We start from the raw sequence: 25,954 nt of genomic DNA, 5'->3' as shown, positions 1-25,954 counted from the left end.
CTCCCGTTAGTGTGCACTAACCCGATTAACAATTTTTTCACAATAAATCGGTGGAATTTATATTGTATCACACTCTTTAACGATTAATGACGATTTAAAAAATATCGAACGATATTTTAAATCATCAAAAAACGATTCACATCCCTACTAGTCATGCCAGAATTTTGCTAGCCTGTATCTCTGGCAAGTTGTTTCTTTGAATGGGTTAACTTTCTGTGGGGAATGGATGCCCTACACTAACTTGTCTGTTAAGCTGAGAATTGTTTCCACAAACAGCATTGAACTGCGGAAATCCTTTAGTACATCATGGCCAAGAAGAATCTTGGGTAGCAGAGTCAGAATTAGTCTGGGACAGCGGCTGCCTGACTTATTGTTGCCCAGCTAGCCCTGTGGCAAATTCCTTCACTCTGTAATGGAAACTGTTCCCGTTAGTTTTGCAAATCACCACTTTTATTTCGGTATATCCAACCTGAAATTTGACATCACAAAATAGTTCAGATCTAGAAAAACACTGAGAAGAGTTTATGAGGTCATATTTTTACACCTGGTAGTTCTCCTTTGTTTGACATTCCCATCTGTTCTGCACTTTTAGACATTTTGTTTCACGGCGTTTTATACAGTGGCTGTCTCTGCCATCTATCAATGATCACAATTTCAGAAAGACAGGAGTTTAATTTTAGGATGTTAAGACTGTGGATGCAAGGTTAAGGGCTTTTGGGGGAATGGGAAGAAATAACAAACAGCTTTCGGCAGAAACATAATCACGCCTGTCATTTCCAGCTGTTCTGTCCTGGCTCCCAGTTGTTCCTCTCTTCTGGAAGCAGGGACACTGTGGGCGTAGGGAGCCTGCGAGCGTCACTGCCACTGTCAGTGCTGTGCTGTGAGCAGAGGGCGAGCAGCCCTCCCACAAGAGTTTAGACGGCCTCTCCGTCCTCACTCAGGGAGATGGTGTGGATCTTGATGGTTGGCACGTTGCACTTGGCCTGGGTGCTGCTGCTCGAGGAGCCAACGCAGCAGCAGGCCCGCAGGAAGGTCTTACTTCTCACTTTGGCACTGGCACAGTTTGATCTCTCCTTGGGGGCTGAACTTTTCATAGATGCGCTTGACACGGAAGAGAAGTATTTCCACTCACAGACGCCATCAGACTTGGAGATTTTGTAGAAGGTTTCCCCCGATCCTACAGGAATCCGGACCATGGCCCTGTGCTCTTCCAAGCTGTGGCTAGCTGGGCTGGTCAGGCTGTAGCCAGAAGAGTGTTTTTTGGAATATTGTTTTCTTTGGGGGCACTGGGCTTTCAAAACATTCTGGAACGCTCTTTTGAACTCCTGACTCGAACATGGGTAGATGATTGGGTTGATGCAGCTGTTGAAGTATCCCAGCCAAAATGCTATTTTGAAAACTGTGTCAGAGGGCTTGATTGCAGGGAAAATGGAACCTGGGGGAGGAAGTGTGCAGGACACAGCATTATTGGAGAGTCAGCAGAAAGTGTGACAGTTCTAAACAATGCGTAACACAACAGTTCTAAACAAGAAAAAGCTAGTTTGAAACTTTTTTTATTTGAATCTTTCATTTTCCGGAAACTTCTCATGCTTGATGGCCAGGCCTGGATTTGCCAATAAACAACTTGGGCCTGTGCCTAGCATGGCGAAATTCTTGGGGGGGTGGGGGGCAGGGTTCAACACTCTGTATCCTGTTTCTTCCCTTCCCCTCCCAAGCAGTGAGCAGGGAACAGGAGAGGAGGAGCCAGGGTGGAGGGGACAGGACAGACGTAAAGTTGCTTTGCTCCCTAATCCAGCCCCTCTGCTCCCTGACAGCATGCAGAATACAGGAAGGGAGGGGGTGAGATATGAGGGGGAAACGCCCTTCTGCTCTCTAATCCAGCCCCTCCTTCCTGTCCAGTTACTGCCGGGATCAGCTGCAGTGATGGAGGTGTGAATTGGGTTTGAAAGGGGGGAGCGGGAGAGGAGGGAATGAGAGGAGAAGCAGCTGGGGGAACAAAGGGGAGGTTAGGAGGGGCTGAGAGAGGGATCATTGGGTGGTGAAGGGATTGGCCAGGAGGCCGTGTGCTTGTGAGTGCGGGAGAGAGGGGAACAAGGGAGGGGCAGTGTTTGTGTGCGTGCGTTACACGAGGGATCTGTGTTGGGCATACGTGTGACAGATTGGGTGGGAGGTTAGACAGGGATGTGGATGCAAGGGGGGGTAGGACTAGAACAAGCTAGAGACATCTCTTCCACCTACCCCACCTTTATTGGGATCCTTATTCTTGAGTTGCATCCATCAGATTTGAGATTCTCCCCCTTATCTTCTCCCCTCTTCCTTGACTGACCTTTCCCATATCCCTGCTTTTCTTTCTCCTCTCCCTATCCTTGGGATCTCCTCCCTGGGTTGATATTGGAGGTCCGTTTCCCTCATCCAATAGAAAACAACATATCACGCGTGCTCAAGCAAGCCTGGAAAAGCTGTTTTCATAATGGAATATAAAAGATGGAAATATTTGCCAGTGAGCCTCAGAATTTTCTAAATCTTGCTGTAAAATCTACTCCTGAGCTGCTGCAGGAAATTGTAGGGCTGGCCCTTAGACTTGCGCCCTGCTGTTCAACCTCCGGGGGGGGAGGGCTTGGTTAAGGTAACATTTTCAATAGGCCTAGAAGGTGGCAGAAATCTAAATCCATCTGTTGATGGCCATGGAGATGTGCACCGACGCATCGATTCCACTTCTGTAAGAGGTGCTGGTGGGAGCAGGGTCTACAAATCCCACACTGGATCGGGATGCCAATTCATAAACACAGGACTAGTCAACCATTTCTCCCTTGGTATGGGTTCCCTTGGCAGCTTGGAAGATTTGTTTTTGCATGTAAAATGAAGAGTATGAAATATTGAACAGTCTAACAATTCTGTGAACCTCCAACAAATTATCATGGAACTGCTAATTCAATCTGTTTCATATATACAGTAACAATGACAAATTAATCAAACAGCTTCAGACATGGGGTGGGGGTGGGGGAGAGAACACTTTTCAAAGCCGTGTACATGGGCGGATGACTTAGGCCTGGATTTTCTAAGCTCGCAGACCTTAGAAAATCCGGCGGTAACGGGGGGGTGGTCCTGCAATAGCCGGCAGCCATCGCACCTCCGCGGTGCGATGGCTGCCGGCTTTCGCGCCGAATAACTACATCATAAAAGGTGTAGTTATTCGGCGTGAAACTGGCGGCGATAAGGAATCTTACCTTTCACCGCCAGCGATGTGTCCGCAGCATCGGCCCTGGGGCCGACTCCGCCCCGAGCTAGCTATCGCACGCGAAAAGGGACTTTTTGCCTGCGAAACGTCCCTTTTTGCATGCGATAGCATTAGAGAATGACTCCCAGGAAGTATCCGCAGGCTTCCACAGCCGTGTACTTTTAGCCACGGGGAAAGAGAAGCGTTCCTGCGGGCATGTATAGATCAGGGGAGGAGAGCAAAGCGTGTACATTAAATTTCAGATGTGCCCCCACAAATGCCAGATCCAAAGTATGGGTGCACATTATTTCTGTTAGCTACCCAGGTAGTGTCTCTTTGAAAATTAGTGTAAAGTCCACTCACTAAGGGCCTGATTTTCAAAGGCATTTATGTGCTTAAAAATGGGTTTTACATGTGTAAATGCACCTTACTGATGTAAGTGGACTTTTGAAAATTGCTACAATATATGCCGTTGAATTGCCCGCATAAGTGCATTCCATGCCTGTAAATATCTTTTTAGAATTGCTATGATGGTATGTTACATTTACATTTGTAAATCCTTTTGAAAATTCCCTCCTGTGAGCAGTGGTCCCTCGTCGAGTAACATTATCAACTATCTTTTACTGATTTAGGAGCAGTTAAATTTCAACAGGGCTGGATTTAAGATCACAGTGCCCTTAGGGAAAGGACTGGGGGGGGCAAGGGATTCTTCCTCCAGAAATATTACAGGTTGATTCAGAAAGGATCGCGGGAGAGCGGGCGCTCCTTGTTGAGCGCCCGCTCTCCCAACGCGCGCCCAGTCACCTCTCCTGGGCGCGCGATCCTATATTTTAAATGAGAGGTTGTGCTAAAAGGAGGCACTAGGGATGATAACGCACCCCTAGCGCCTTCTTGGCGTAGGAGAGGTGGCTCTGGTCAACAGGTTCAGGAAACTGACGCTCAATTTTACGAGCGTTGATTTTCCAGATCCCCTGACAGCAATCGGTTAGGAAAACGGATGGCGGTAAAATTGAGCGTCCGTTCTCCTAAGTGGACTGGCCGGCACATTTATTTTTAATTTTTTTTTTTTACATTTTTGGTTCCTCCGACTTAATATCGGAGGAACTTAAGTCGGAGGGTGTACAGAAAAGTAGTATTTTCTGCTTTTCTGTACACTTTTCCGGACTGCTCATAAATTGTGCAGATTGGCAGCACATTTTACTTTCTGAATCCCGGGTGAATGACTCATAGGCTCATCAGCATGCATTTGAATGTGATTAGCGCTATTAGTTTTCAGGGGGTTTGGCCGCGTGTTTTCGAGCCACTAAACTCCTTACAGCATAAGGGGTAACAGATGCGTGTTGAAAACACGGGGCTAAACCCATGTTAAATACTGCACACGGCCGAGCGCAGTTTATACAGTCGGCCCATTAGAGCAGTGGGGAGAGTTCTAGGTTTTGGGCACCTTGAAAATTTGGCACTTATGTTGCCACTTATGTTGCCTGGCCCTAAATGCAGCCCTGAATTTAACAACCAGTGACCTGGATATTTGATTATGTTACCTTATTATCTGTCAGCCTGGTGTGGCCAGATCCACTGAGCCTATGCCGTATACTGTGTAAAAAATACTATTTTTAACTTGAAAGCACTGGGAACGCATAGTGCAATAGGATTCACTTCAAAATCTGCTTCTGACAAAACATGCTTCAAAGGACTTTTACTTAATTGATTTCTTTATAGAACTACGTTTCGTGTTGCAGAGTTTAAAGATTTATTCCAAGGGGAGGGGTAAAGCGTATAAGTGAGAATCAATAATCCTAATGTGAATTCAGATGCTAGAAAACCTCCTAGTTCATAGCAAACTGGATACGTAATGCTATCTTGAACACAAGTTCCAACCAAAGCACGGGTTACAAAACATATGCTCAATAAACCAGAGCGGTGAATGCACCTTTACTCTCTCCTCCGGAGAACCCAATACAGGAAGAAGAATCAGCAAAGGAAGAACCAATCAAGGAAAGATCGAGGTCATTTTGAGGAGACAGCAAGGTTTATGGCATCTCATAGGGGTGTGCATGTGAAAAATGTTCATTTCATTTCGTTTGATGTTTGTTTAATTTCAATTTGTATACTGGAAACGAAACAAACATTAAAGTGAAAAGATAAAAAAAACAAACAAAAGGAAATGAAGAGCTCTCCTTACAACCAAAATCCCCACAGCCCTATTGACATTTAAAAATGGATCCTCCTGGGCTTCCCCTATCATCCCACCCTCCCCAGAAACCTCTTACCCCTTCCATGGGGTCTCCAAAGTCAAAATGGGGCAAGAACAATCCCAAGACACGCTTTCCTCAAAATGGTGCCAGCTGGCCCTGAGGTCAGCACCATTTTGTTGTAAGGCCATCTGCTGTGCAGCTCTACCACCAAATGGTGCTGCCTCAGGGCTGGCAAGCTGGCGTCATTTGAAAAATGGGACCCAGCGGAGCAGGAGTGACTGGAGATTGCTCCTGCCACATTTTGACTTTGGAGATCCCAAGAGGCATCCAGGAAGTATGTGTGTGAGTGTGTGTGAGTGTGTGTGTGTGAGTGTGTGTGAATGTGTGTGTGTGTGTGTGTGTGTGAGTGTGTGTGAGTGTGTGTGCGTGTGTGAGTGTGTGTGTGTGAGAGTGAGTGTGAGTGTGTGTGAGGGTGAGTGTGTGTGTGTGAGTGTGAGTGTGTGTGTGTGTGTGAGTGTGTGTGAGTGAGTGTGAGTGGGGAGCCCTTTCAATTTTAAAATATCAGCTGTGCTTTAGTGTTGTTTGTTGTTGTTTCCGAAATGAAAGGAAATGAAATAAAACCTCACATATCTGTTTTTTTTTCCATTGCATTTTCTCATGAAATGAAATTAGGGTTGCATTTTTCATTTTCTTAGAAAACAAATGCACATAATAAATATCAAAACAATGAGTAACTTGCATATCAAATGCAGGGGCACTCATCACTTACAGAAAGATGTCAACTAGAAAACAGCTTTAAGCATTTTGCATGGTTTTCATCTGGACAGATGGTTGCACCTTCGGCATACACGTCTTTTCCACTCATCTGCTAATCACTTGGCATTGTTTGCCAAGCTTTGACTCCCTCCATGATTTAACACAAATGAATTACTTGCTGTACAAAAGTGTTGGGAAGTTTGGTGCAACTCTCTGGTGCTTACCAAAGCATTTCGTGTCTCCCTCCCTGGGCTCCATTATACATTTCAGGCACTGTTTAGAACATATTTATTTATGGCCCTTCAGTAGTTATTACCTTGCATGAGTTACAAAAGATATAATCAAAAAGAAACAGACACAGTGGGAGAAAGTTTTCAAGGTGTTTTGTCATTTCTTGGAAGGAGGATGGGAACAGTCAGAGAGGTTTCCCAGGGGAAAGATGTTTTTGTACCCTATCCAGATTGAGAAAAACAGAGAAATGATGGCAGAAAAGGACCAGATGGTCCATCCAGTCCTCCCAGCAAGCTATGGTAGTATCTGCTGAGCCATGCAGGTTGCCCCCATGCTTATCAGTTTCCCAGATCGTAAACATCAGGGCTCTTGTTGTGTGCTGTTTGAATCCAATACCCTGTGTGGCACCCCTATTGGGTCTGGCCACTAGATGCCACTGTCCCTGTATCTCTGTCCTTAGAACACACCATACCCTTCACACCCTCCCACCTGGAGATTGAGATTGGGTGACTCGGTGCTACTTAGCTCAGCCATTTTAACACTCAGGGGCAGGATTCAGTTAGAGAGAGCAGCTGCAGAGGCAACATATTTTTCCCCACTCTGGTAGAGCCTCCTGGCCTTGCCCAAAGGAATTTTCTTTAAGAAGAGACACCTCACCATGCACTCCCGGCCAGAGGGTCCTTCTTATATTCACAGTGAGACAGACTTTTAAGCCTGATACCCCTTTGGGGCAAGGAGCTCTCTTCAGGGGACCAAAGACCTGTGAGCCTGCTCTACTCACTAGGTAGGCAAGCACTAGTGATGGATCCTGCTGCAAGAGACAGGGAGGCCAGATAAGCTCTCCAGATTAGGAATTAAAGTATTTTTTGGAATAAAGAGTAGTGGGGAGGATTTTGGATCCCCTTCCTCCCTGGAACTTCAAATCATGACTCCTAGTTCTACTGATTTTTTCCCAACGTAAAAGGTTTGTTGTTGACCATGGATCATTAAAACCTTTCAAGTATCTGAAAGTCTGTATTAGGGATGTGAATCGTGTCCTCGATCGTCTTAACGATCGATTTCGGCTGGGAGGGGGAGGGAATCGTATTGTTGCCGTTTGGGGGGGTAAAATATCGTGAAAAATCGTGAAAAATCAAAAAAACGTAAAATCGCAAAACCGGCACATTAAAACCCCCTAAAACCCACCCCCGACCCTTTAAATTAAATCCCCCACCCAAATGACTTAAATAACCTGCGGGTCCAGCGGCGGTCCGGAACGGCAGCGGTCCGGAACGGGCTCCTGCTACTGAATCTTGTTGTCTTCAGCCGGCGCCATTTTCCAAAATGGCGCCGAAAAATGGCGGCGGCCATAGACGAACATGATTGGACGGCAGGAGGTCCTTCCGGACCCCCGCTGGACTTTTGGCAAGTCTTGTGGGGGTCAGGAGGCCCCCCCCCAAGCTGGCCAAAAGTTCCTGGAGGTCCAGCGGGGGTCAGGGAGCGATTTCCCGCCGCGAATCGTTTTCGTACGGAAAATGGCGCCGGCAGGAGATCGACTGCAGGAGGTCGTTCAGCGAGGCGCCGGAACCCTCGCTGAACGACCTCCTGCAGTCGATCTCCTGCCGGCGCCATTTTCCGTACGAAAACGATTCGCGGCGGGAAATCGCTCCCTGACCCCCGCTGGACCTCCAGGAACTTTTGGCCAGCTTGGGGGGGGCCTCCTGACCCCCACAAGACTTGCCAAAAGTCCAGCGGGGGTCCGGAAGGACCTCCTGCCGTCCAATCGTGTTCGTCTATGGCCGCCGCCATTTTTCGGCGCCATTTTGGAAAATGGCGCCGGCTGAAGACAACAAGATTCAGTAGCAGGAGCCCGTTCCGGACCGCTGCCGTTCCGGACCGCCGCTGGACCCGCAGGTTATTTAAGTCATTGGGGTGGGGGATTTAATTTAAAGGGTCGGGGGTGGGTTTTAGGGGGTTTTAGTGTGCCGGCTCACGATTCTAACGATTTATAACGATAAATCGTTAGAATCTCTATTGTATTGTGTTCCATAACGGTTTAAGACGATATTAAAATTATCGGACGATAATTTTAATCGTCCTAAAACGATTCACATCCCTAGTCTGTATCATATCGCCCCTACTCCTCCTTTCCTCCAGGGTATACATATTTAGGTTCTTCAATCTCTCCTCATAAGTCATTTTATGAAGACCATCCACCTTTTTGGTTGCCCTTCTCTGGACTGCCTCCCTCCTGTCTCTGTCCCTTTGGAGATATGGTCTCCAGAACTGAACACAGTACTCCAGGTGAGGCCTCACCAAGGCCCTGTACAAGGGGATCATCACTTCCTTTCTCTTACTAGATATTCTTCTCTCTATGCAGCCCAGCATTCTTCTGGCTTTAGCTATCGCCTTGTCACATTGTTTCACCGACTTTAGATCATTAGACACTATCACCCCAAGGTCTCTCTCCTGCTCCGTGCACATCAGCCCTTCACCCCCATCAAATACAGTTCTTTCGGATTTCCACGTCCCATATGCATGACTCTGCACTTCTTGGCATTGAATCTCAGCTGCCATATCTTTGACCACTCTTCCAGCTTCCTTAAATCCCGTCTCATTCTCTTCTTCCAGCGTGTCCACTTTGTTGCAGATCATAGTAACATCTGCAAAAAGACAAACCTTACCTTCTATCCCGTCCGCAATGTCGCTCACAAAGATATTAAACAGGACCGGTCCCAACACCAATCCTTGCAGCACTCCGCTTAACACCGCTCTCTCTTCAGAGTAAGTTCCATTTACCATCACACATTATCTTCTGTCCATCAACCAGTTTGCAATCCAGGCCACAACCTTGGCTCTCACTCCTAAGCTTCTAATTTTATTGACAAGCCTCCTGTGCGGAACAGTGTCAAAAGCTTTGCTGAAATCCAAGTAGATGACATCGAGTGCTCTTCCTCAATCTAATTCCCTATTCACCCAATCAAAAAAGTCAATCAGATTTGTCTGACAGGACCTTCCCCTGGTGAATCCATGCTGCCTCTGGTCCAGCAATTCTTCTGACTGTAGATAGTTCACTATTTTTTCTTTCAGCAGTGACTCCATTACTTTTCTCTACCACCGAGGTGAGGCTAACCGGCCTGTAGTTTCCAGCCTCCTCTCTGCTCCCACTCTTGTGAAGCGGGACCACCACCGCTCTTCTCCAATCACTCAGCACCACTCCCGTTTTTAGGGATCTATTGAACAGGTCACACAGCGGATCTGCCAGCACATCTCTGAGCTCCCTCAGTATCCTGGGATGAACCTCATCAGACCCCATAGCTTTGCCCACTTTCAGTTTTCCTAGCTCTTCCCATACATTCTCTACTGTAAATGGAGTTACATCTACTCCACTCCCCTCCAGTTGCTTGTTAACCAGGGTCCGAACACCGAACTGAAGTATTGATGTGGTAGGCTTGATCGACAAACTGAAGAGTACAATGGGTGTACCATTTTCCCTAAAGCCAGTCCAGTGAGTGAGAGTCTTTTGAACGCTGCCACCAGGATTCATCCTGAGTTGCCCTGTTTGAAGGCAAAACACTGCAGATATTTTGACCGGGGGGAGGAGAAGGGCAGTAGATACAGCTGTGCACTTTTGTTCATGGGATGGGAACTGGGATTCAGGGCAGAGGGAACTGTGGCAGGGGGAGAGGGATTCAGGGGTAGAGTGATGAACTGGTGCTGGGTGAGGGGGGCAGAGGAATGGGGATTTGGCGGCAGGCAGGCAGGGTGCAATACAATGCTAAATTCACTGCCAAAATGATTATCATGTTTTCACTTGTTTTTGACGGTGAATTTTTCTATTCAAATACTTGGGATCTATAATCATGCAACTTACTCTGTTTTCCAATTTGCACTTCCCAATACAAAGTGTATTGGTGTTCTAGAGCAGGGTTTTCAACCCATATCTCAGGGCATTCCCATCCAGCGAGAATATTTCGTTATTTATTGGCCTTGAGTTCTTGAGAAAAATGAAAAGCAGTTTAATAAATCCAAGAATAAATCCATCTTTTTTTGGGTGATGGGGAAGGGCTGCCATCTTGTTCCTCGCCTCAGGTAGCAGGTTGCCTTCAGCCGCCCCTGCTAGGAGGATCTGGGTTTCTGTGGCTGGGAGGTGTGAAAGGACAGGGATGTCTGTGTGTGAGCATGACTCCTGTGGAAGGGGAGGCAGGGTTCAGCGTGTTTGTCAGTGGGCATATGTGTGTGTGTGATACGCGACCTAGTGCTCACTAATGAGGATAATGTCTCTAATGCCTGGGTAGGTGCTCACCTGAGCTCCAGGGATCACTAGACTGTATGGTTTGACATAGCAAATAGGACACAGAAAAGACACACAAAGATCCAAGTTTTAAATTTCAAAAATGCAGATTGTGTCCAAAATGGGGAAGTACCTGGAGGAAGACCTGGAAGACTGGGAGAAAATGGGTGAGGTGGAACAACAGTGGGCCAAATTAAAAGGAGCTTTTACAAAGTCAACAAATCTATATGTTAAAAAAGTAAACAAAAGAAACCTATTTGGCTTTCAAAGGATATGGCTGAAAAAATAAAGGCAAAAAGAACAGCATTCAAGAAGTATAAAAGAATCCCAAATGCAATACTGTTCTCTGCTTCAGCAGTGGAGCAAAAGGGGAATTGGATTCAGATGACAGCCAACGCTGGGGTGTGGATCTGGAGTATGGATATGCAGACATTAGGAAAAAAGCACAGGACTGCTTCTATGGCTAAGTCCAAAAGCAAAGCATGTTCAAGCAGCGTTGTCTGAATTATCAAGAAGACTGCTCAACTCATAAAAATGTTGCTAGCAGTATTTTTGTTATGAGTTTGACAGTTGCTTGGTTTTGATTGTAAATATTACTATCCTTAACACTAGTTTTGGGGGTAAGCCGCATGGAGCGGCACTTACTACTCTTATCAGAAACATGGGAGTAACCTGCATGGAGAGGTAGTTACTACCCTTAACATAAACATGGGAGTAACCTGCATGGAGCGGCAATTACTACCCTTAAAAGAAACATGGGAATAACCTGCATGGAGTGGCAGTTACTACTCTTATCAGAAACATGGGAATAACCTGCATGGAGTGGCAGTTACTAAACTTAACAGAAACATGGGAGTAACCTGCATGGAGTGGCAGTTACTACTCTTAATAGGAACATGGGAGTAACCTCCATGGAGCGGCAGTTACTACTCTTAACAGAAACATGGGAGTAACCTGCATGGAGCGGCAGTTACTACTTTTAACAGAAACATGGGAGTAACCTGCATGGAGCGACAGTTACTACGCTTAACAGAAACATGGGAGTAACCTGCATGGAGTGGCAGTTACTACTTTTAACAGAAACATGGGAGTAACCTGCATGGAGCGGCAGTTACTACTCTTAACAGAAACATGGGAGTAACCTGCATGGAGCAACAGTTACTACTTTTAACAGAAACATGGGAGTAACCTCCATGGAGCGGCAGTTACTACTCTTAACAGAAACATGGGAGTAACCTGCATGGAGCGGCAGTTACTACTTTTAACAGAAACATGGGAGTAACCTGCATGGAGCGACAGTTACTACGCTTAACAGAAACATGGGAGTAACCTGCATGGAGTGGCAGTTACTAAACTTAACAGAAACATGGGAGTAACCTGCATGGAGTAGCAGTTACTACTCTTAATAGAAACATGGGAGTAACTTGCATGGAGTAGCAGTTACTACTCTTAACAGAAACATGGAAGTTACCTGCATGGAGTGGCAGTTACTACTCTTAACAGAAACATGGGAATAACCTGCATGGAGTGGCAGTTACTAAACTTAACAGAAACATGGGAGTAACCTGCATGGAGTGGCAGTTACTACTCTTAACAGAAACATGGGAGTAACTTGCATGGAGCGGCAGTTACTACTTTTAACAGAAACATGGGAGTAACCTCCATGGAGCGGCAGTTACTACTCTTAACAGAAACATGGGAGTAACCTCCATGGAGCGGCAGTTACTACTCTTAACAGAAACATGGGAGTAACCTGCATGGAGTGGCAGTTACTACTCTTAACAGAAACATGGGAATAACCTGCATGGAGCGGCAGTTACTACTCTTAACAGAAACATGGGAGTAACCTGCATGGAGCGGCAGTTACTACTCTTAACAGAAACATGGGAGTAACCTGCATGGAGCGACAGTTACTACTTTTAACAGAAACATGGGAGTAACCTCCATGGAGCGGCAGTTACTACTCTTAACAGAAACATGGGAATAACCTGCATGGAGCGGCAGTTACTACTTTTAACAGAAACATGGGAGTAACCTCCATGGAGCGGCAGTTACTAAACGTAACAGAAACATGGGAGTAACCTCCATGGAGCGGCAGTTACTAAACTTAACAGAAACATGGGAGTAACCTCCATGGAGTGGCAGTTACTAAACTTAACAGAAACATGGGAGTAACCTGCATGGAGCGGCAGTTACTACCATAAGAGGTTTGCTGGGCAGTCTGGATGGACCATTTGGTCTTTTTTTGCTGTCGCTGCTATGTTACTGTGTGCATGTGAGTATATATGAGTGTGTGTGAGTATATATAAGTCCTAAACCCACACACTTTAATGCCTTAAACAATTCAGCTGCAGATTTACCTCCCTCCTCCCTGGCTGAACCCCAGCATAGTGCTGTCCATCACTGTCCTCACTTAGGGGATATGTTGTGTGCTGACTCAGAAAGTGTGAGGTTAAGTGTGTGCGCGTGTGGCCTTGTTGTTTCCTTAAGTAGTGGGATGGGAAGAGCCTGGGGGATATCACATTTGTGTTGTGAAGTGGTGGATCCTGTCAGGAGGAGAAGAGCCTGGGGGATTCCAGCCCTTTATGTCTTTGCTGTTCTTTTCTTTTCTACACTCACTTAGAGCAAACCTGTAACAGGAAGTTTTATTTAGCACTTGGGGTATGAGTGCAGTTGGGGTATGAGTGGAGGATAATGGGTTGGGGTATGAGTGGAGGATAATGGGTGAGGGATGTGCACTCAATCCCTCTTACATTCTTCCCTCTGCCCTCCTCCCCCTCAGTTCCTTTTCTCTTTTTCTCCCTCTTCTAGTCTGCCTCCCTTCTCCCTCAACCTATCCCCATTTCTTCTTCTGCAGAACCAAGCAGAATGCACAGATAGAGTAAATAATATAGTTACAATGATAATAATGTAGTACAAATACTTTTCTGATGTCCAGGGCAGCTGAATAGCTTCTGTTGGTGAGGATTCTTTCTCGCTGTCCATTCTTCTGCCACTTCCTTCCCCTGCCTCCTGTTAGTTATACCCTTTCCATTTGCAAATCAGAACTGTGTTGTAAGAAATGGATGCTGTGTTCTCAAAATACATTCCGGGTTCTCTCTTGCAATTCTAACTCTCTCACCACGGATCCTGCACACCTGGTGTTTACTTCTTATATTCTTACAGTTGTTATACAGTCATGTGATGTGTGTTTGTGTGAGAACTCTGAATCCATTAAGGCCTAAATTCTGAAAACATCCTTGGTCAGATTAGTCAGACTTAGGCCAAGTAATTCCATTACACATCCCCAGTGCCCTCCATGCATACATTCCCAACTCTAACACCACATACCCCTCCACATACATACACCACAATCCAAACCCTTTCAACTTGCCTCAGCACCCCAAATCCCCATACCTCTCACACAAAACCACCCATGCATATACACCCAATCTACACTCATCCCATATACCTTCCCACACAAAACCACCCTCCACCCCATTCTCCCCACATCCCATTCCCCCTCACCCCTATGCACATTCACACACATGCCTGCCTCTCCCCACACCCTTCCCCACTCCCCACATGCCTGCACCACACCTCCCATCAGTCATATACACGCCCCTACACCACTACTTCCCCAGCACACATGCCTCTCTACACCACAACCTCCACACTCACCACACCTTCGTCTTTGCCACATACATACACACCTTACACCAATCTCTACATCACCACCTCCCTAACACCCACCTCCTTACCTACCTCCATGCCAACCCAGAAACACACATACCCTGACACCCACACCTGTCCAACACACACTTCCCTACACTACTTTATGACACATACATCCTACCTATACCAGCCCCGATACTACCATCTTCACCTACCCCTCACCTATACCACCACCCCCACACGCACATGAGGGAGGAGAGGGAAAGGGGGTTACAGAGAAAGGTGCAAAGGAGAAAACATGCCCGCTATCTTACAAGCCTATTTTCCCACACCTTCCTCACTGACACACAGATACCTACCTCCATTCCTTCACCCCCCAAGAGCAGCTACAAAGCACACAGATATCTGAAACATTTATAGCACACATGCATATCATGGAGTAATATAACGTGATCTTTGAAGATGGCATGCAATTCTAAACTACTCTTTTTTGGGGGATCCCCTTAATATACAGGCACATTCAGTCAGGGGAGGAAAAGAAGGGGCAGTATCAGAAATTTTATAACTCTCATTCCATCTTTTATTTCATTAGGTCAGCAAGTACATTATCAGTCACCCCACCAGCCATGCCTTACATTTTATGCCTAGGTAGGAGCATACTTCGAGCACAGAGTAGAGACCCTACCAGTGGGATTGGAAGGGAGCAGGGGCACAGCCCATAGTTTATATAAAATAATAAAAAAGTAGAAGTCATATGACACTAGGCTTGAGAATCTAAAAATGTATAGGTTGGAGGAGAGCAGAGACAGAGAGAGATGTGACAGAGACTTAAATACCTGAAAGATTTTAGGAATGCGCAAGAAACAAACCTTTTTCAATGGAAACTAAGTTCTGGAACAAGGGGGCATGACATGAAGCTCCAAGGGGACAAACAGCAGAAAATATTTTTTTTTTCAGAGAAAGAGTGGTGGATGCCTGGAACGCCCTCTCAGTGGAGGTGGTGGAGAATAGAACAGTACCAGCATTCAAGATGGCAAGGGATAAAGGATCCCTAGGATAGTAATGAGGCACTGAGATAACACTCGTACAGGCCGATACAGTACACCGGAGCGCACTGTTAGCCCAGGTTTGGACGCGTGTTTTCGACGCGCTAGCTTTACCCCTTATACAGTAAGGGGTGATAGCATGTCGAAAACGCGCGTCCAACCCCCTGAAACTAGTAGCGCCCACAACATGCAAATGCATGTTGATGGACCTATTAGTTATTCCCGCGCGATACAGAAAGTAAAATGCCGCACATTGTACTTTCAGAAATTAACGCGGGGAAGTGTACAGAAAAGCAGAAAAAAATGATTTTCTGTACACCTTAAGTCGGAGGCCCTAAAAGTAAAAAACAATTAAAAATTGGCCCGCGGCCCGTGGGTCGGAAGACGGACGCTCAATTATGCCGGCATCCGTTTTCCGAACCCGTGGCTGTCAGCGAGTTTGAGAACCGACGCCGGAAAAATTGAGGGTCGGCTGTCAAAAAGGAGGCGCTAGGGACGCGCTAGTGTCCCTAGCGCCTCCTTTTACCACAGGCCCTAATTTGCATAGGCCACCCTCCTAAATCACGCGCCCAGGAGAGTGGCCTGCGCGCGTGCCGGTAGAGCAGGCCCTCGCCAGCTCTCCCACGTGTTTTTCTGCATCGGCCTGATAGAGAGTATCCCCTACAGAGCAGCAGTTACAACCCTAAAAATCTTGCTGGGTAGACTAGATTGGCTATGTAAGTCTTTTTTTGCCATAAGTTACTATGTTACTAATGAACCAAAATTCAAGAAAAATTATACCAGCATCCAGATGTAAGTTACAGGAAGAGAAATATGTCTTCCCTTTACAACAAAAATCTTTATCTTGGATGAGTCTCTTACAGTGACAGCTAGTGCTGTTTATTCCTTGTATTGTTTCAGAGTAAATGGCAAGATCTGAGCTTGAAAGCACATCAAAGCCTGGATTTACCAGTAGGTGAAGTAGGCAGCTTCCTAGGGGAGCTGAGAGGAGCACTTTCTTCTCCTCTGTCCTGGTGGCACTTAACTTGAAAGCACTGCTCAATCTGAGCAGCCTGACCTGTCCCCTTTAAAGGCACAGAGGTTCAGGGAGCAGTGGCATGCAAAGCACTTTTAAACTAGACCTGCTGCCGGCCTGTGAGCCCCTGAGCTTTTAAGGGGACGAGTACGATGGGGCGCTTCAGCTCAGGTTGAGACGTGCTTGCGGGAAAGTGCCCCTTAGAGAGAGGAAGAGGCATCCCTTGCAGTGCAGAGCATTTTCAGAAAAAATCCCCACCTACGCCGCACTTCCTGCATCCTTGGAGGGGATCCCCCAACTCTGTGCCTAGGTGGCACTTCAAAGGTAAATCCAGCCCTGCGCACATCACCATCACCGGATCATTCTTATATTGGTTCAGTAAGTGGCATCACTGCCTGCAAAGACTCCAGGCTTTTGTTCTCTAGGACCCATGCAGCTACTAGAATTGCAAGGTACAGGAGAACCTAAAGAAGCCACAGAGCAGAGAACTCTAGTCGGTTGGGTGCAATCGGAGCACAGGTTAGAAGAGGAACACTTAGCTCTGCACGACACAAGACATGAGCAGCAGATAGTTCCACCCTATAATCCACAATTGCTCTTATCTATTAAATTTTGATGCAAACTGGTAATGATCCAATTGAGATTGGTGATTCATGGGCTGAATTTCTGGTTTGCCACCTTCGGTTCTTAATCTGCTAGCATCCTACAATCGAAGAGAATTTAGTATTACTGAAAATATCGGATGCATCTCTAGTTAAAAATACATCCTGCACATGCACTAAGTACTAGTCTGTTCCTGAATGCTATGGTTATATTTGGTCTCCTCATAGCTCATTCTGTCCATTAGCAGTCTTTAGAGTACTAACTGTTCCTTGAGGGAAGCAAGAGAACAGGAATATATTGGTAAGTGAGCCTTGGAAATGCTCAGTGCCGACTGCTTCTCACTCAGTTCAGGCTTTACATTAAGTCTTACAACCTTTTGCTCACTAGTACAAGCTGTTTTTTTCTATCACATCAGTCAGCAAAGGTCAGCTTTAAGCATTTTTGTTCCACACATTGCCTCACAGCATGTGGCAAAGTAAAAGAAGAGAAAAAAATATTGCAATTTTTGTATGGTACAGGATGCCGGTGTGCTCACTGCAGCCCAAACAGGGTGTCCTGTGGAGATTCTAATTGGTTCTGCTTAAGAGGAATGCCACGGCAGAACGGGGCAAATCTAGCATGTTTTCCAGAACTGGATTGCTTATCGTAAGTGAAACTTTTCCATAATTCTATCATTTTTTTTTTTATAATTTATTGTGTCAGCCTGTGTCTAAGAAGAACATAAGAACATGCCATACTGGGTCAGACCAAGGGTCCATCAAGCCCAGCATCCTGTGGCCAACTATTTTATCTGTAACTACTTGCCTGTCTTTTAGTCCACCTGTCTAGCTGTTTATCCATCTAACCATAAGGCGTATTAAACATTTATATTATGTAGATAGCTCACAAACTTAATATCTGCTATGTCTCATCTATCTACCTATCTAGCCAACATTGCAAGCGTTCCATTGTTTGCTGTATTGATGAAACTTGATTGCTGTGCTTTGACATCAGGGGTTGTTTTAGTGTTCTTTGTTCGTCAATCTATCCATTCACTTTTGATAGAAAGGTCAATTAGCACCTGATGGAAACTACAGGAAACCCAAATCTGTCCGTTCTGTGAGCTCACTGTGAGTTACTGCTATTGGAAGTCACAAGTATCTTCCATTGTGGTTCTTATGAGCAGGTTACTTAGCTATTGGTTCAGTTTGTTACACTGAAAGCCTCTGCAGTGTTACTGGCATATTATCTGTAAGGACAGCAAGACAAGGACATGCTGGGTCTTTACTCTGGTATGTACATTTACTCTGGCAACTGGGTGTCAGCCAACTGTATTTTGTTTTTCACATTTTAATTTATTATTTTTCTTTATTGTACTTTTTACCTGGCTGTTCTCTCCTGCTCCTTTGTGCTTCCAGATTAATTGGATCCAGCCTATAGTGGGCATTGGTGCCATAGGTCTTCAATTGCAACTACACAGGGTGTTTTCTCCTATTATTGTAACCTACCCTGGTCCAGCCATTGCATTGGCAGTCCTTGACTGGGAACCAGAGCCCGTGATCCTCTCCAGAACCTGGTTCAACCACACTCTAAATTCAGCGAGCTATGACTGGGCTCACTCTCCCTACTGGTGACTGAATGCTTTCTCTGAAGCCTCTCCAGTCTTCACACAGGAAGTGAATTTGGGTCTTCCCCACAGCAGTGCATAGGAATGCTGTTGAGCCATTGGGCCAACAACGTGGCGGAATAGACTAGTGGTTAGAGCAGAGGGCTAAGAGCCAGGGAAGACAGGGTTAAATCCCACTTCTCCCATGATAGCTCTTGTTGTATCCTTGGGCAGGTTATGTCACTTTCTATCGCCTTAGGTACAAGCTTATGAGTACATTTTCAAATAGGTTACATGCATAAAACGGCATATCCACGCATATGTGTAGCATATGCACATATACCCAATTTTAGAAAAGTATATGTATATATACTCGTATTCGTGAGCAAAAGCATGTGTGGGTGTGTCAGGGCATGGTTTGTAACTTCATAAGTACTTTGCTATTTTATAATGTATGTGCGAACGTCATCAAAACTGTGCAAACACTTTTACTACAGCTTTTTTTCTATGCCAGTTTCAAACTTGCATTCTCCTTTTCAACTTAGTGTTTGGTGTGTGGCTTCTCCTGATGAGTGGACACTGCAGCAGGCTAGGAGGAGCGGCAGAAAGAGCGGGGGAGGGGGAATGAGAGAAATTGTGATCTGTGCTCAGAAGTGTGTTTGAAACCTTTTTGTCTAGTTTGCTCTCAGCTTGCTGGTTTTCTTCAGGGGATTAGCGTGTGTGTGTGTGTGTGTGTGTGTGTGAGTGTGTATGGTGACTGGGATATACTGGGCAGAGGGCGAGTGTGACTGAGGCACATTGGAGATTGAGTGGCAGGAGAAAAAAAATTACAAAACGACAATAATAAACTTATGAATACTCATGGAACAATGGTTGAGGAGGATGAAAGAACAGAGGAGGAAGAGGAGAAGGTACCCCCTTAAAGAGAGTACACAGGACCAGGGATCTGCCTGAGAAGCAGGTTATGTACAGGTTCAGGTTCAACAAGGAAACCATACTGTACCTATGCCAGCAGTTAGAGCAGGACCTGCGCCCTTTCACCCGAAGAGGCCACACCTTGCCAGTACACGTCAAGGTCACTACAGCCCTGGCCTTTTTGGCTACCAGCACTTTCCAGGGGTCATGGATGTTATAAGCCAGTCAGCCACCTCCTTATGTTTCAGGAAAACATGTCACTAAATATCTTTTCCTCAGAGAAGACAGCAACAACAACTTATGAATGAGTTCTACCAAATTGCACAGATCCTTCTGAGGGCACCAGCTGATGAGGCCACCTACTAGAATTGCAAGGGCTTCCACTCTCTCAAGATGCAATGCCAAAGGGATCATCATGGATGTAGTGCCCGGGTTTCTGGGGTCCTGTCATGATGCCTACATCCTCTTATAGTCTTGACTGCTTCCAGGAAGGTCACATCACTGGGGGTGGATTTTAGGTAGGTCTGCTGCTCTTACTACAACCACACAGCTACTAATCTCTCCCCTTTTCTCTCCCTGATATCTAGATGGGCTTATCACTTAAGCCCAGGAGGCCAACTCCAGCCTTTACTGGGAACAGTCCCGCTACTTACTATCATAGGAAATCTCAGTCAGCTCTTTTCTGCCTTCTTCTTTATAGGTGAGCAAAACCTGGCTCATGAGCCCATTGGCATACTTACCCACAGACAGCTGCAGATGTGCACTGCAACAAAGCCCAAGGGCAGACCAGGGAAGCCATCGAGCGAATCTTTGGCCTACTAAAAACAGATCAGGGAATATCTTCTCTACAACCCCACCATGGTCTGTGAGATCTTTCATAATTTCACCAAAACCAGAGGCCTGTCTCTTCTAGAGGGACTAGATGGTCATCTTGAATAGGAGGCATGCGACCTAAGCGCTGAGGAATTGCAGGAGATGCATCGCCAAACTTAAAAGCAGACGGTAGCAGAAAGGAACACTCTGATTCAAATACATTTTCAATGGTGAAGCTGCATTTATTTACAGGACAATGGTGATATTGTGCATAGAAGACAATAAATGAATGCTTCCTAGGCCATCCTCTCTTTTTGGGAGTGGCTCCAATGCCTTGGGCTGGCTATCTGGTGCTCGTTCACAGTGGTGTCCGGGTCACTACTCACAATGCCTTTGGAGTGCATGCACACTGAGGGCAGTGGCAGGAGGTGAAAGCTGCAAGAGAGCTGTGCAGTGGAAAGTAGCTCCTGACAGCATGGGGGGTGCCTGAGGATGAAGGTCTGCCAGCCTACCAGCTGTAATGTGCCTCTTCTCTTCAGCAGAAGCACAAGAAGAGTCCATCCCCATTGTAGCAGAGATGGGAGGTGGCTACCTTGTGGTGGTGGAGGGATCACTGAAGGAGACATTAGTGCAGGTGGTGCACCCAGTGGAGGATGAGACTCCTTCATGGGTGATGGCAGACCCACTGCAGGAACCTCCCACCTGGCTGATGGAACAATAGCAGGCGGTGTAACAGTCGGTGCAGTGAATGCTGGGGGAGGCAGCATCAGGGGGTCCGATGGACGATACCATACAGGCTGTGGTAGGCAGAGAGCTTCTGCTGCAGCATCTCCCTGCAGACAATGGTCATGCTCTGAGATTCCTCCTGCAGCATTCTGTCAAGGCCTTGGATCTCCTGTCGGGCACCCTGCATTTCCTTCTGTACCACTTCCTTAAGACCCTGGATGTCCTGCCATAGGTCAGCAATATGGTCTGCCGTTCTTTTATTCAATTGCCTGATACGGCTCTCTGGTAGAGTGTAGGGCACCTTATCTTCTAATCTCTACTAGAGAGAAGCTGCCCTCTTCAGAATGCCTGCCCACGCCCTCATCTACAGCATGCTGCAATACTTAGGAGTAGATGGCTCCTCCTCCTTCAGCAAAGGCTGGTGTGATCGGCATCGGAAGCCACTTTCCTCTCATTCTCCTCTCTCTCAGCTCTGGACTCTGCTGACCCCTCCTCTTCGTCCTTGCTGCTTTCCTCTGGGCTTTCAGGCAGCAGTTGTGCATGCCATCTAGCCCCCTCTAAGACCTCTGGTTCTGGGACCGTCAGATTCTTAGCCAATCTCTTCCCCTACAAAAACGTAAAAAGGTACACACTGTCACAACACACTCTATTTGACCTTTTCTCTTTTCTACCACAGTACCATAAAAACAGCTCATAGGTGTAAAGTCTATAGCCTCCTTCTACTTGACTAACTCCTAATCTAGTATTCCTGTGTATGTCAACACTAACATTATACACTATTTTCTCATCTACATTCATGCACAAAAAAAGGACAGATAGCTTGGTGTGGCTATTGACTGCTGGCCCTATCTGCCTTTAGTATCATAGACATAGAATATCCCAAAAAAGTATATATATATTTGTAGTTATGGTATTGCACATTATTATAGTCATGACTTGCAAGCTCCTTATACGCCGTTTTTACAAACACAGCTCACCTTGGTGTCCTTGAAGATGTGAGGTGTCCAACTCTCCCTCCCGTCTCATACCAGTCTCTGAAATGGTGCTGAGGACCATTCATTCTGCCTGGGTAAAAATAATTTGGCTTGTAAGCCCCCTTTTCTCTCATCCTGGATTGTTTCTTCTCAATATGGCGGCGGAGGTCCCAGTTTTGGCTCGCTCCTGTTGTTGTGGAAGACCACATTAGGTTGGTGACAGATCTTTTTTTTTCCCAGGTCTGCTCTTTCTGGTAGGAACCCACTCCCCATGATTCCTTCCCACATAAGATGTGCTGGACCTTCATGACCTCTTTCACCAGAAGGTCCACCTCCCATGACTGGAAGTTAGGCTTCCTAAGCAGGGCTGAACTTCTTCCAGACAGGGTGCAGTTAGGAAGTCAGGCTATGAGACTCACCTTTATATACATGCATTTGTGCATAAAAGCCATGTTAATGTGTGAACAAAGGAGCAGGGTTTATGCCCATATAATTTATGCTATCTATTTTATAAAATCGATAGCAAAAATATACACATAGGTTATGCTCAAATATATTCACTGCATATATGCATGTTTATTCTTTGTAAATTTGTGGTATATGCATACATTTTCCTCAAAAGCGTGTGTAGGGTTGATCCATAATAGGATTAGCTGCAGGATCAATGTCTTCAGGGACAGGCTGAGCCAATCCAGCATTTATCCCTATTGCTTTCAATGGGGGTAACACCAGGAGCAGCTCCTCCTGTCCCTGATGACATGGAGCCTGTAGGTAACCCTCGTCCATAAGGAAAGCAAGGACCTTGTGGATGATAACTCCTCATCTGAAGTACTGAATTTGTATTTTTTGGCCTTTGCTTTTATTCCTGATACCTGGCATTAATCATTAAGCAAGTTAGCAATGAAACAATATTTTTGGTAAGTGTATATGCCCTGTGTATTAGAAGACATTTGGCTATTAGTTTCTATAGGATCTCATTATATACATCTACCCTACAAACTCTGGATGGGAAGCAGCAGAGAGAAATTACAGCTCTGACCCAGCTTCAGGTGATTGTCTGGCTCTGAAGACTTGCTGTGTCAAGGTCCTTCCCAATTTAGGTGGCTGAGTAGGCGAGGTAATGGAAACATCGAGGAGTCCCTGATTTTATAGCTCAAAGCTGCAGCTTTAATGTGAGAGCTCCCCAATAATCTGTTTGCCTCCATGTCTTGAAGAAGACAGAGGGCAGGCAGATTTCCGCTGGAGACATAAGTGTGGGCATAGCATTGATTGAAGGGATGTCCAGAAGGATGCAGGGAGCCTAGTGGAGGAGAACATTACTCTATGAGGAGGAGAGCCAGTGTGAGCAGGGAGAAAATGAGGCTGGATCATTTTGTTACACCTGTCATATACCAGGGAGGTCTTCTTCAAGACTTTGCTCCCTATTGCTTTCATTATCAGCACCATTTTTGGGGAGGTAGTAGTGCATGATTAGAAGTTGTTGCAGATTGCTTCTGTAGAAAGGAGCTCCTAACTGCAGCACATCAGTAAGACACCTTGTCTCTGCTGGAAGGTTTGCTGTAGGTGAAAGGGCCAGGAACTGTCAGTTCCTTGTCTCCCCATTGATTTATGATTGTAGTTGGGAAGAGATCGCATGCTTCCCTCTATATGGTATGGCCTGGCTCACTTAAATCTCTGGCACTTAGGGGAAGTAAGACCACATTGATGACTAACTGCTTGGATGTGTTGTGCCCACTGAAGGAAGGACATTCTGGGGAGCCGAGGTTGTAGCTAGCCTATGGCCAGGATGGCCATGGCCATAGGTGCCAGATCAGAAGGGCGCCGCTGGCCACACTGGGACAGAGGCAGATCAAAGCCTCTTAAGCAGCAGGATGGCTGCTACAGCTTCTCCCCCCCTCCCCATCCTTCCGGGACTGATGATGCTTCTAGTGTGCTGAAACACTTGCAACCATGCAGATGCACTGTTAAAACAAGTGCGAAACCGAAGCAGGGCAGGCAGACACCTGCAAAGTAGCAGGCACTGCTGCCTGCCTAAGAGGACCCTGGGCAATCTAGTCAGCGCCAGCACACTGATGCCGGGTCTCCTGCTGCTAAAAAGGAGCAGGTGGCAAGGGACATTCTACCGCTGTCACTTCAGGCTTTGCAGACCTCGGAGAGTGGTGCAGGCAGCCAGTAGGAAAAAGCTTGTGGAGGGGGGAAATCCCATTATTTGTCTTGAGATGGGGATGTTGCTTGTGTTGGGGGAAGTGAGACAGGAGTTATCTGGAGGACAGAGAGAGTGATGCTCCTGGGAGGAGAGGGGATGTTTGTGGCAGTGCTGGGAAAAGAAATACTGGTACTGAACTGGCTGGAGGGGAGACTGGACCAGACAGGGGGACCCTGGGGGTGGGGATAGAGAAAGGGGGATATTGGTGCTGGCTTGGAAGAGAATGGGGAGACAGAGATGGGGATGCTGAGGATAGACTGGGAGATTGGAGGGTTGATGGGTAGAATGGGATAGAGTGGGGGTTACTGGTGCTGGCCTGGGCAACTGCCAGTGTGAGAGCATGTGTGCATATGTGTGTGTGTGCACATACATGAGAGACGTATGGAGGAGAGACCGACGTGGGGGGAGAGAGACAGAGCAGGTAGGGTGGGAGGGAGAGGTAGAGTGCATGCGTGTGTATGTGGTAGAGGGGAAGTGTATGTGTGTGTGTGTGTGGAGGATAAAGTTTGCACACACCCCCAACACATACACACTAATCCAGAACAATCTCTGGGTCAGGGTGACTGGAAATCACACGTTCCCAGGTATGGAGAGCATGAAAGTTTTTAAAATCCCTATTAGTTTTACTTATTGGGTGTTTGATGTGTCTGGAGTATTGAAATATTTTATTGGTGTTTGGGACATTTTTTAAAATAAGTAAATGTTTTTAATTATTGGATATCGTTCTGTTCATCAGCTGTTTTGAGATATGCACATTTTATTAGTATGGTTTCACTATTAATGATTCATATTTCTTGATTTTCTTGTTTTATGTTTTCTGAGGAATGGTGGTGGTTCTGGGTTTCCATTGTTGCACTGCATACAGAGTCTGGCTTGCTGCAGTTTCCAGGTCAGTTTTGTCTGCTTGTTTCTATTTATTCTTTATGTTCTCTTTATTCCTTATTTGTTAGCATGTAGTTCTGTTAGCATGTAGTTCTGTTAGCATGTAGTTCTGTTAGCATGTAGTTTTAGTGTAGGAATCTATAGAAGACTGGCTTGTGTCATACTTGTGTCTACTTATAGATTATAATAGTAATAGTGTTATGGTGTAAATTAAAAACAAAATTAAGAGTCTTCTGTGAGGAAGGTGGACCCTTGAGTCGAGACGAGGTTGTTGCCACCACCAAGGCGAGGCCCCTGGTGGTCTTCGTCGTCAGGAGGCGGTTCCGGGACAGAGAACCCAACAGGATCTTCACCTATACCAGTCCACATTCCCCGCAGGTTGAGCACTTGGGTGACGGGGCCGGCAGGACTTAGGCGCGGGTCTCTCAGATGGCAGGCAGAAAACAGGTCAGACGTACCAAGGGTCGAGGCAGGCAGCAGACTAAACGAGGTGGAGGCCAGGCCGAGGTCTGTGCAGGTAGCGAACAAGCAGAAACAAAGAACCAGGCTGAAGATCAAGGCAAGCAGCAGACAAGCAAAAACCAGGAGACAAGCAGGGTTGGAGCCAGAAGATCAATCCAAGGAAGCTGGAACGAGGTGGAGCTGGACGGAGGCAGGAGCTGGAACAGGGCTAGGGCTGGAGCAGGAGCAGGATCTGGAGCAGGAGACAGAAGAATCACAGGAACACGGGATCAGGATGCAGACAACACGCACTCACCAGGAGCTGCACCTATTGCCAAGGCGAGGAGGAGGTGGCAAGGCAGGGTATTTATACCTGCCTTGCCTGATGTCATCATCCTGAGCCGCGGGGAACTTTCCTGCCA

The 25,954-nt window shown here is 46.4% G+C and overlaps 1 protein-coding gene across 1 annotated transcript in view; it reads right to left on the bottom strand.

The window, feature by feature from the left end:
* Positions 1-448: 448 nt before the first annotated feature.
* Positions 449-25,954, bottom strand: part of ADRA1A (adrenoceptor alpha 1A) — a 114,622-nt gene continuing 89,116 nt past the window's right edge. The window contains exon 3 of the mRNA XM_029604081.1: positions 449-1,435. Coding sequence (XP_029459941.1) covers positions 915-1,435 — 521 coding nt within the window. The 3' untranslated portion in view covers positions 449-914. The remainder of the gene's footprint in view (positions 1,436-25,954) is intronic.

The sequence above is a fragment of the Rhinatrema bivittatum genome, chromosome 5, assembly GCF_901001135.1.
Source record: "Rhinatrema bivittatum chromosome 5, aRhiBiv1.1, whole genome shotgun sequence".
Classification (NCBI taxonomy): domain Eukaryota; kingdom Metazoa; phylum Chordata; class Amphibia; order Gymnophiona; family Rhinatrematidae; genus Rhinatrema; species Rhinatrema bivittatum.
Note: the sequence above shows the minus strand (reverse complement) of the source record. Positions and strands in the feature narration are given on the sequence as shown.